This window comes from Empidonax traillii, unplaced genomic scaffold, assembly GCF_003031625.1.
Source record: "Empidonax traillii isolate 1590-97213 ecotype Southwest subspecies unplaced genomic scaffold, ASM303162v1 scaffold278:size663781, whole genome shotgun sequence".
Classification (NCBI taxonomy): domain Eukaryota; kingdom Metazoa; phylum Chordata; class Aves; order Passeriformes; family Tyrannidae; genus Empidonax; species Empidonax traillii.
The window spans coordinates 595,230-607,465 of record NW_020955471.1 but is presented as its reverse complement, the minus strand read 5'-3'; the positions used below and the strand labels follow the sequence as shown (position 1 = coordinate 607,465).

The 12,236-nt window shown below is 40.8% G+C and overlaps 1 protein-coding gene across 1 annotated transcript in view; it reads right to left on the bottom strand.

Annotated features, from left to right (window-relative positions):
- Positions 1-12,236, bottom strand: part of KIAA0391 (KIAA0391 ortholog) — a 48,636-nt gene that overhangs the window by 33,173 nt on the left and 3,227 nt on the right. Inside the window, exon 3 of the mRNA XM_027890146.1 lies at positions 7,465-7,597. Within this exon, the coding sequence (XP_027745947.1) occupies positions 7,465-7,597 (133 nt within the window). The remainder of the gene's footprint in view (positions 1-7,464; positions 7,598-12,236) is intronic.

The following is a 12,236-nucleotide window of genomic DNA, read 5'->3' as shown; positions in this document are numbered from 1 at the left end:
GGTCTTTGCATCATCAGGAGAATCTGTCTTTGCCACAGCTGAAGACCAGCTCCTCAACTTAGAAGGACCTTTGGGAATGGATCAAAGGACCAAATGGTAAAGGGTCATTCAATAATACTTAAAGTTCCATGAGATAAATTTCCAAGTGTCTTAAATCAACATGTGCTCACACTAATTTTACTTTAGAACTATTATCACAGAACTTAGCATTGCTTAGAGGCAGCGAATGAATACTTAAAAAAGGGCAGTCTGCATTATGTAAACATGCCTCAAGATCCAACTTAGTGGAAGGCATGAGCTGCAAGTAAAGGATTGTGTGTCCAAAAGGTTCCTGATAAAATAATCTCCTTAAAAATCAGCTACATGGATAATTCATATTAATTTAATTCTTTGGTTAAAAGTTACTGTTCTGAACTTCATGTTTATGATCCTGTCTGTCCCCGTGATCAGCTAATGAACAGAAAAAAATATATTTTATCAAGGTATGCCATACTTAAACCTTGGTGTAATTCTTCAAGTTTTTCTATTTCTATCTTTTCTTTTACATTCCAGCTAATGTAAGAAAGATACTGATCTGAAAAAAATCACTGCATCAGCAATCTGTGTTTGCATTTGGCCTAGCAAGATCTCCAGATGATATATAGTTAAAACAAGTTAAGGTTAGCAACTGTATTTTAACCAAGCAACTCCTTGCTCCTAAAGAAATAAGATTAGAACCAGACTTTTCTTACTTGACTGCACTAACTAGAACATGTATCGAGTTAGGAGAATTTCCAAATACAGAGGCAACACCTGAAGTAGCTTAAAAAGACTGTGGAGGACAACAAAATGGGTTTAGACAGTGGGCTGGGAGAAAGGAACACACTTATGTTGCAGGGTAGCCTAAGGACCTGAAAAAAATCCCAACTCATTCCTTGCTATACGAATCATGAAAAGGAGGACCACTCCAGATGATCTGACCAATCCCCAAGGAAGATTCTCTAACACTGGGGCCATTGAGTCGAAGAAGTCTGTGCTCAATTTATAATGTTTTCATCTAGATGTATTTATTGCTGCTAAGGAAGCAGCTAAGTCTTTTATCTTTCCACCAAAAGACTCTGTGCTTCTGTTGGCTCCCGTTATCAAGAACCTCTGGGGTAAGGAAAGATTCAAGAGAAACTTTAGGAAAAATCCAAATGTTTTTGCCTCTCACCACCTATTTCTCATTTGGTCTCCTCTTTTCCTTCCTCCCAGAAGTCCCCTGCCCTCCAGTAGATCACATCACAAGAAGAGCGTAACATTCACCCTGAATTAAATGGAGGCAGGAGGACAGAAAGTAAGTGGATAAAGGCTGCAGCTTGGGCTGCAGTGCTCTGGCTGAGCACTCTATTACTGCAACACCTGCCATAAACCATTACCTGTCTCTACTCTGGCCTTATTAGACCTACAAGACTGAGTAGTGGGTCAGACTTTGAGGCAAGCATTCTCTCTATCCTCGAAACTAACTGTAGTTCTAGCCCAAACACTGCAACTGAAACAAAACCACACCTAATTCTAACCCCTACTCAGACCAGTTCTCCTCTATGCTCGTGGATGTAACAAGATCTAGCAGCAAATCTGGCTCTTAAGGCAATGCAGAATTCTGCTCTACTGAATATTAACCCTTATCCTGATTGAGTCCAGTGGCCATATTTAGAATAGATCTGGGGGGGCAGAGGGGGGAAGCGCCATTTAACCCTATCTGCAAATGGCTGCACATCGTCGTGATCCGGGATTCTTCAGACTTGATACCAGTGTATTTAATTTTAATTGCAATGCGAACCTTATCCTTACCTACAAGCTAATAACCACATCCTTCCCACAACTAAAAACTAGCCACAAGGCAACAGTGGGCTTAGTCATCCATCTGCTATTCTGCAAAACCTGTAGAATTAAACTGTCCAGCACTAGCCATCCCATAATCAAACAACAGCTATAAGAAAGCTTTTTGATCAGTGTTGTTGCAGACTAGGCAACACATTTGTCCTTACTGATGTCACCTCTAATTTAATGCTCTGGCCTAGCCACGACCCTATTAAGTGAGTGCTTCAAGTATTTTAACTCCCAATTAGCAACTCTTACCCTAAGCCCAACACCAACAAGTACCAAAAGGCTACAATAAGACCTTTATCTCCACCAGCAATAGCTCTCACTCAATCCTAATAAACTGAGCTCAAGTCCTCAAGCACCTGCTGTTTAAAACACTAATCTCCAAACACCACACTTTCAGGACTTTCTAGATTCAGAAATAAGAGGTTCTTTCATCCTTGCCATCCTGAAACTACAGACTACCAAAAGTAAATCATAACCATCCAAAAATTACTCATTACTTTCTCATCTAATACAGCCTCAGTATTCATCCTACTCTTGGGCCTTGGAAAGAAGGGAAAAAAGAAAAAGCAAGCTCAGAAATCTCTACTGTCTGGTTGCTTAGTCCTAATCCTAGGCATAACTACAGCTCACCATCCTTATATCCCTCTCCAGAACTAAGAGCAAGCTTTCAAACCGTGCTGGCAGCAGCAAGATTTTCATTCTGCCAGCACGGTCCTTGCAGCAGCTAGCTCTCAGCCCAAGTGCTGGCATTCTAACTGAGCTCTAGCTCAGCGACCCACCCTGCCACAGAACTGACAATCATTCCCACTTGAGAAGAAACTACAGGAACTGTTCTCTTCCCTCATACCAGGGAAAAGGGACTTTACAGCATTCAGCATCATGTCAAATTTTTGCACTCCTACTGTAGAGGACAAACACTTACCTGTGAATCTGATCCCTTTGCTGCAATATGGCACATAGTTGGGAGGGAAGATGGCAGATATGGGAAAAAGGCAACCCAGCCTTCTCCTTCCTTTCACACTTCCTCCCCTCAGAAAATTCTTTGCTCCCTGGCAGTGACAAGGAGCTAACAAACATGGGGATAGAAGTAGAGGAGGTAAATGGCACGCATATCCTGGGCTATGGAACGTACTGTGCTCGTAGTATCAGCTCTTTCCTTGGAAGGGGCTTTCTTCTCATAGCCCCTGATCTCAGGAGACACAGAAGGCCTAACTTCCCTTTCTCCCTTGGCTCAGGCAAAGAAGCCTTGATATCCAGGTGCAAGATGGACAGCCATAACAACCCAGGCATCTCAGAGCAGATAAGAGTAGCTCACCTTGCAAACAACTCAAGTGCAGGCAATTTAGCTAACTTTGACCACACGTTGAGAGTCAACAAAGCAGGTAGAAGAACAAGAAGATCACACTAGAAGTTGGGAGTGAAGGCACTACCACATGGGTTTAGAGCAGACTGTGTCAGACAGAGGCTTCCTAGATGCTGGAGTATGTAGGGGGTTTGGAAGTAATAAACTACTTCATTCAGAGCAGGACTGACACGCACCCAAAGCCCCCTTTGGGTACATCAGGGTTTTGGGGCAAATCATGGAGCTGGAAGAAGAAACAAAGCATTATAGAAAGGAAAAGGTATCACTCTAAAAAGCAAGAGTTAGAGCTTTATCTTCAAGGCTCCTTGGAAACAGCACTGCCTCATTCATTTGAAAAAAGAACACCGAGATGAACGAGTTACTTCCTCTTCCCCATCCAGTCCCTTATGTTCTAGAGGAATATGTAAAACCCCTTCACACATTTAGTCCAGATCTAATGTGGGGATTTACATGACCACAAACCCATCTTTTCCTGCTGTCTTGACAGCACATACACATCTCTAATGTGCTTCCTTCCCCCTGCACAACCATCCTTTTGGGCTTGTCAGATGTATGAGCCTCAAAGGGAATGAAATTACAGCATTTGTGTATTTGAGAAGAGCACCCTGGAGTGGCTGCAACATGAAAGTCATCCCAGCAAGAGTTGATTCTGCCTCCTAGTATACCAGTTATATCCTCTCAGGCTCAATGGCATAGCTCCCAATTAAATACAGCCAGAGTCAACAGTCATCTGACTGCAAACATCATGCAGAAATTGGGTATGAAAGGTGACAATCTTATTCCAACTGTTTTCTCCCCATGGCAGCTTGCAAGGCTGCAGCTCGGTATATTAGATCATCATGTGACATTCCTAATAGACCTTTAAACAGCTGTGCATATGGATCTGAATGGATGTCTATTTTTAATGTGTAACAGGTATTTCCTCATCACAAATAATCAAGTTTTATAGTTCATACAAGCCACCTTTTCAACATATTTGTAAACAGTGTTTACTACCATTCTGATGTACAAACCTATATTGTTTGATTTTCTTTCCTAAAACTAATTACAAAAAAGATTTATTTTTTTAATAATCCACAACGGACTACTTTGGGGGGCTTTCAACAAACCAAGTCTTTGCTCCTAATTTTCTACTCTGACCACATTTATTCTTAAGTGAGAAAAATGAAACCAAATAAAGCAATGACGCTGTTGCAAAAGTAAGACAAAAGACCATTCCTCATTGAGGAAAAAAGATATTCCAAATGTATTACATATTCAATTTGAAATACTGTTGGAAAAAAAAAGTTCAGAGCTCAAAACAACTAAAAGTGTTTCCCTGATTAATCACTTCATTGCAAGAAACACCAATGCACTGAAGAAAACTAGTTAGGAGAAAAGAAGAAATACAAAGCTAAAATGTTTTTTATTTGAATTGTGGCTAGTATAAAAAAGTAACTGACTGGAGAATGGACACACTCCCCCTTCAGATATACTTACATCCTATTTTCAGCCTCACCGCCCAGTTTCCCCTCTGGAAAACCCTGGCTGAACCCTGACTGCAGGAGAAGCCACATAGTCTGGCATACCTAAAATGGGCAGCATATTTTCATCACCACATGTCTGCTTTCACAGCACAAAGGCAACTAGAAAGTCCCAAATTTATTTCTGGAAACATCTGATACATCATGACACCATTTCACCACTACCCCCACATCCATGCTCAAAATTCACTGAGGAAGCAGACTTTGGGCTGTGAGGCCAACAGTAAACACACCAAGTTCATTCTGTCCGCCAGTGACTGCCTGCTGATACACAACTAGAACAAGATCAACTTGAAAGCAGTAAGTGGGTGGGCCCAGAGTGATAAATGATGGAAATTCAGCTATCACACAAACTAACAGAATCTACCAGCATCAAAACTTAATACAGTGTATTTGTTTCATTAGACTGCATTTATTTCATCAATCAGGTTCTTACACAGGGGGAACATAATTTCTACTACTGTTCAGGTTTAATGTGAAGGTCCTGTTACCCAGAACTCTTTCCCTAAATCTCCCTGCCTTCAACTGTCACTACTAATCTAGTCCTGTGTACCAGACACACTTGAACTTTCCAAGCCATACAGCATGCAATAAAATACAGCCTTTTGTTTATCATATGATATTACAGAACATCAGTACCCATTAAATACTTAAAACTGCTGCTACATTTGTAAGGATAATTTTATTCTCCTGTACAATTCACAGCTAGATCAGATAAAAGTCCTGAACTGAAGAGAAAATGTGTGGAAATTAGATGTCTGCACAGTAGGCTGCATGTACTACAAACACCCCAACAATAACTGCTTCAAGTTTCTGTAACTGTTACACATGTGCAATGTGTGTGCCTGCAGAAAGCCTGAAGAATTAAATCTGGTATCCTCTTCCATATTTTCTGAGTCGGTGAAGAGCCGGGGTGCCAGCTGCAGCAAACCTCCATCAATACTTACAGAGGTAAAGCAAACCCACTCCAAGATGTGGTGTGGGCTCCATCTAGCGGGACTCAGCTTCATTCAGTACTGCTACTGCTGAATCAGTTATCTCCACACAAAATGAGTCAGAAATAGAATCACAGAATTAAGGTTAGAGAAGAGTTCTAAGACCACTGAGTCCAACCTGGGACCAATCATCACCTTGTCAACAGGACCACAGCACCAAGTGCCACATTTGGTCATTTCTTGGCCATCTCCAGAGATGGAGATTCCCCCACCTCCCTGGGCAGCCTATTCCAGTGTTTAATCACCCTTTCAAGTGAATAAATTCTTCCTATCTCTAATCTGGATTGCCCATGGCACAGCTTGATTTTATGTCCTCTTATCCTGTCACTGGGAGAACAGACTGCCTGGGAGAACAGACTGACGCCCATCTGGCTACAACCTCTTTTCAGGTAGTTGTAGAGAGTGACAAGGTCTCCCTGAGCCTCCTTTTCTCCAAGCCAAACAGCCCCAGCTCCCTCAGCCACTCCTCATAGTGCCTGTGCTCCAGACCCTTCACCAGTTTCACTGCCCTTCTCTGGACACTCTCCAGCACCTCAATGCCTTTCTTGAAGTCAGGACACAGAACTGGACACAGAATTTGAGATGCAGCCTCACTAGTGCCGAGTACAGTGGGACAATTACTTTGCTAGTCCTGCTGGTCACAGTATTTTTGATACAATGCCACTGGCCTTCTTGGCCACCCGGGCACACTGCTGGCTCATGTTCAGCCAGCTGTTGATCAGCATCCCCAGGTCCTTTTACACCAGGCAGCTTTCCAGCTGCTCTTCCCCAAGACTGTAGTGCTGTCTGGGGCTGTTGTGACCCAAGGGCAGGACCCAGCACTTTGCCTTGTTGAACCTCCTACAATCGGCCTCAGTCCATGGATGCAGCCTGTCCTCACTGCAGAGCCTTCCTGCCCTGCAGCAGATCCACACTCCCACCCAGCTTGGTGTAGTCTGTGAACTTGCTGACGGTGCACTGGATTCTCTCATATCCAGATTATCAGTACAGGTATAAAACAGGACTGGCCCCAATACTGAGTTCTGCGAAACCCCACTAATGACCGGCTGCCAACTGCATGTTCACCAGCACTCTCTGGGCCCAGACATTCAGCCAGGGTTTTACCCAGCTTCTCCAGGAGAATACCATGGGAGACAGTGTCAAAGGCTTTACAGAAGTCATAGAACTGCAATATACTGTAGTGTCTGGGAACTACACCCTCTCATATGTCTACCATGACCTTTGAAAAGCTTGATACTCCTAATACATACTGTAATTATAAATATGAACATGTATCTTTAAAATCGATGAGTAGTTGACTATTTGGTGGGTTGTGAAAGGCGACTGAACAAAATGACAACCATTCTTTTACTTTTTTTCAAACTCAAAATACTAGATGTCTTATATTGTTCTAAGGTATTAACTGGGTTTTATATCATATTTAAAATTTAACTCTTGGGGGATTAAAACATTTCCACACCTTTTTAATTTTGTAATGTAAAAAACTCTCACATTTTAGTTATTTCAGTATCCATTAGCATCTGGCTGTAAACATAAGAACACAGACAATATGAAAGATGTCGAGATTTAGACCAATTTTATAAACCCAGCTAAAACAGACACATAGGATACTTTAGTATCTAATGGCCTATAAATGTTTTAAAACAAAGAAAATATCTGTGGTGTTAAGTGCTTGAACATTAACTGTATATTACCGTCCTAGACAATGAACCTGACTGGGTACAAGACTTACCTGAGGGCTTGTCTTTCTAAAAGTGTCAGTTCCATGTATCACATCCCTTATTATTCTTTCGCTGAGATTACTGTACTCCTCTTCCGTGAGATTGCTATCTTCCAACTGATGGTTGCAAACTGGGCATTGTCCACTGAAAATAACAGTAACACAAGAAAATAAGAGGACAAAGGTGTTTAAATAAGAAATACCTTAAATATTACTGACTTACCAAGTGTCTATTTATGAGCACAATTTTTTACAAGAATCCCAACAGGGTAAAATCATCAGAAAATTAGTTGTACTCTTTCTGTGATACATCCAAAACCTAAAAGTCACTGTTAAAGTCACTAAAAATATTTTTATGTGATTTAATGGTGTCAGGATCAAAGATTTAGCTCTAGAGATACTTGAAGATTTAGGATTAAAACTCTGCACAACAGCATTTATTTAGGCCTTGAGAGATCAGAGTTCAATTCCCAGCATTACAACAAATTCATACACCTCTAACATTTGGAAGTTTCCCTACTAGACAGGAAAGTTATTATGGATACACGCATCCCTGATCTCAATGTGGGAAGGTGATGCTGTTGCACTGGCCTGACCAGAATACATGAAGCAGCTGCACATATGCTAGTTGAAGATGGCAAGCATGCCACAGAGCCTTGGTCCAGCTATAAATCCATTCCAAAGTGTTACAACAAGAAAATGCACCAGTGAAATGCTCCACTGTTGTGCCAGTGACTGCTCCTACAAAAAAAAGCTATGCTCTATGTGCCTTGTTTATCGAGGTTTAGAATAACCCTGCTCAAAATAAGGGGGGGGGGAAAAGGGAAGAAGGTAACATATATCTGTTGTGTTTGGAAAAGCAAACAATGAGCAAGATTGGCTTATTTGTGTCACTTGTCTTTTGCCATCAGAATTCCCCTTAATTCTAGGCTAAGAATGTTTGCCCAGCTCTCTCCAAGGTGGTCAGAGTGAACAGATTGAGAGCAGAATGTGACTAAAACAGAAATACTGTTTGCTTTGAAAGACCTCAGCAATACTAACTCACGCTGGCACTACAGGTCTGCACAATGCCCAGTTCCACCAGAGATTTTCTAATACCTGGCTGACTCCACATAAACAGAAAGCAGCTTTACATTGCTATCTCCTGACAACTAATCACTACTTGTTTCTTTATTGCTAAAAGATTTCCATTCCTGCTCTGCAGCACAGGCTAAGCAAGTATCACCACATGGATACAGAAATGCAGACTGCTGCAGATGAAAAGCTTCAACAGTTACAGTCAACTAATGCCACCACTTAGTGTTTATTTCCCAGAGCCAAAACCAGCATTTTATCATGCACAAGTGGGTCAGGGATTGTATGACTGCAGGCAGCACTGGGATACTTTATCATTCATATTGTCCACTTCTCAGTATTCTTAGTTTCCCCGCTTGCAGGGCCAGCTGTGGTAACAACTGTAGTTCTGCAAATCCCAAACCATACCTTGCTTTGTCTCTGACACATGCAAAAACTCTCCACTGATTTGTCCAGGCATGGTTTCTAATACTAAAAGATCAAAGAGATTGAAAATCCACCATAAAAGATTACATAATAGAACAATAGGGGGTGTGAAAAAAAGAGACCTCATTTAGGTTCCTTAAGAAGAGTGCTGGCACGTCACAGCAGGTCCTGAAAAATATTCCTGAACAGCACGAGTGAGGTAACACTAGAGAGAACAGGCAGATCTATGCCAGTCAAGAGGCACAACCTTTTGCCTAACCAACCTAGTGCTGCAAAAACTCCCCAGAACTGGGAAAGGCCACTAAAACAAGCCACAACCATGAGAACCATAACAACGCTTCTAAGTTGGGTTTTTGTTCCTCCAGCCTGCTAGCACAGAACAGACCTAATTCCAAAAGGGAAAACAAGACAGGTCTAACTTGCATAGCCATCTCTGGATTTTTGTATGATTCCCCAGAACTATATATTGAGAGAAAGAATAAACATATTTTTTCATATCTTTTCTGTTGTTTCATGTCCCACAACCATAACCTCTCACCTAACACATAGCCTGTAGGAAATCAAACTGGAACTGTCATTGCCTCCATGTCCCATTTGTTCATTTTTTTATTTCCTGGTTATCTCTCCCATTAGTCCCTATAAAATAAATACATAATCAACACAATGCAACACTCCATATCCAGGCCACAAATGTGTCACACATCACTACCGTGAACCTTGGGGCCCACCACAAAGTCAGCCTGTATAAGGTGGTGTAACAGTGTAGGACTAAGGCAACACAACCTGCATCTCTGTGCTTGAACTGTGAATGACATTAACCTTTTTCTTTCCCAAAAGACTTCTCTGAAAGTTTTGCAGATACATTTTCGAGAGACACACCAATGAGCTACAAATATACACAAGACTTCACAGGTACACTTCTTGACTTGTCCCTCTGATAGTGTGTTAAGCCTAGAAATTTTTCCAACCTTAACTCTTTAATAACTACATGAAAAAGGAAAAAGAAATGGTCAGATAGGACATTAACAGACACTAAGGGAATTCATAGCCATTCCTGTCTGTTCTCAAGCACTTCTGCCAAGAATATCAGACATGAGATCCAGCTTGCAGTTTCATCATCAGACTGGACACTCCAGCCACGCTACCAAGAAAACAAGCAGAAACCAGCAGTTTCTCCAATGGGCAGTAAAATGACACTTTCGTCTGAATGGGTCTTTGGTTCTTCCTGGCTGAAGAACAATTGTTTTTTTACTGCTTGCTCCCACTTGAGTTTCTCTTACATGCAGGATATGTTGTTGAAATTTCACGTTTTTCTTTTCTATCACGGTCTGTTTGGAAGCCTATATTCACCCAGCTGGTTTGAATTGAAGGAGTAACCATTCTTCTCTAAATCCATCCAATTACTTTTATTTTCCCAAGAACAATCTCAGAACTGAGGAATTCAGCTTTAAATGTTGAAGTGGAACAAGTTATTCTCTCCTTGCTCTCCACAGAAATAGCCTAGAGGTGCCAAAGCTGTCATTGCAATTTTCTAAAACCACTGCAATCTGAAATGTTAAATTCTCCCAACAGCTGATGTTTCATATACATTAATGCACGTCATAAGCCAAGACTGCATTAATTGCAATGCTGACAGTGCATTTACTGAATCAAAAAAGTTATATATGGAAACCCAGCAATGGACATTCACTGCTGCACACACACAATACACTCCAATTGCTCAAGCCACTGTGAGCACCAAGCTCAGCCTACACATTAATATAAGCAATGAGACTGGTGTTCATAGAGCTGTAAAGTTACCATTAAACACATCTAATTGCACTAAGGAATTTCAGGTGGGCAACAGAGAAGAAAGGCCTAATGAATTGTTATGAAACAATATTATCAAGATCACTAAGCCCACAGTTTAAAGATCTATCGAACAGTTAATGTGGATCTTCTGCAACTACCACTTTCGAAGTACTTGAAAAAAACAAGTCAACTCACCCAAACACCTATAAACAACCAAAGCTCCTGAAACCAGTTTCTTTTTGTGAATTCTCTGGTGAATCACCAAAGAGAGCAGAGGCAAAAGAGGCACAACAAACACCCCACATCTTGTAAGACTGGACCCTTAGTCTATGGTCGCTTTTTTGCAACCAGACCTTTAAAATCACTTTGCAATTTCTGTAACTTCTAATTGGTCATTTTAGAATTTCATGCCAAGAAATTTCCACACAGAAGGCTTTCACCTGTGTAGGACACATAGCTGTCCTTACAGCTAATCAACAATTTAATTACTTTTTGGAGGGACTACTTTTTTTTGAGATAGATTTGTGGTACCATGGCACCTACATATCAAGCATGAAATCAGACATGCTGCAGTAGTTTGAATGCAGGCTCAAACAACTCGAGCTGCAGCTTCCTACGGCTGACCTGAAGAAAATGCAAAGCCTTTGTAACTCTCAAAGAAAAACAGTCAGCAAATGTTAAGGTTTGTTTGCAGGGGCTTCGAGCTTCTGAATATCACAGGTCAAAGGCTATAAGCTTGGTGCTAGAGGAAGAAGAAAATATCCCGTACATAAGCATCTTAGATATAACTGCCAGTACTTATACAAAATCAGAATAACCAATGAATAAGCCCACTAAACTGTCAAACTCAGTTGAGGAAAAAATAGTTCTGGATTCTTTTTAACTCAAGACTCATGTTTTAAGACATCAGTTACACTGACTGCAGAGATGAGTCTAGTAATAATCACCACACGAGTTTCAGAGATACATTAAAGGCTTTGGCCCTAGTGATTAGGACCAAAAAAAAAAAACAACCAACAAAAACCCAATTAAGTTTTTTTTTGTCTATCTGAAATCCTAAGGATCTTTTCTGTCGACAGTCATTTAATTTAAACATAACCTTTTCTTGAAACCATTTTAATTTTATTCAAATACTTATCCAGGTAGGCTACCTTAAACTCCTTTATTTCAAAATAAAAAGCGTTCTTACAGTTCTAACAAAATAACTACTGAATCACAACTTGTTACCACTTTGTTCACAGATTCTTAATTCATGCTAAAATATGAGGTGATCTAAGTTAGTTTAGTTATCGGTCTTTCATAGTTTACGGACAGTAAGATAACAAGTCAGCTCTCAGCCAAGACAATTGACTTTAGACATTTAAAACTCTTAAAAGGCCTAAAATGGTAGTCTACAATACAGAGAACTACCATAACACAGTACAGTACCAAACACATTCATACATAATAATAGTTCAGCTTATAGCAAACAACCTTTCCTCTTAGGACAGTGA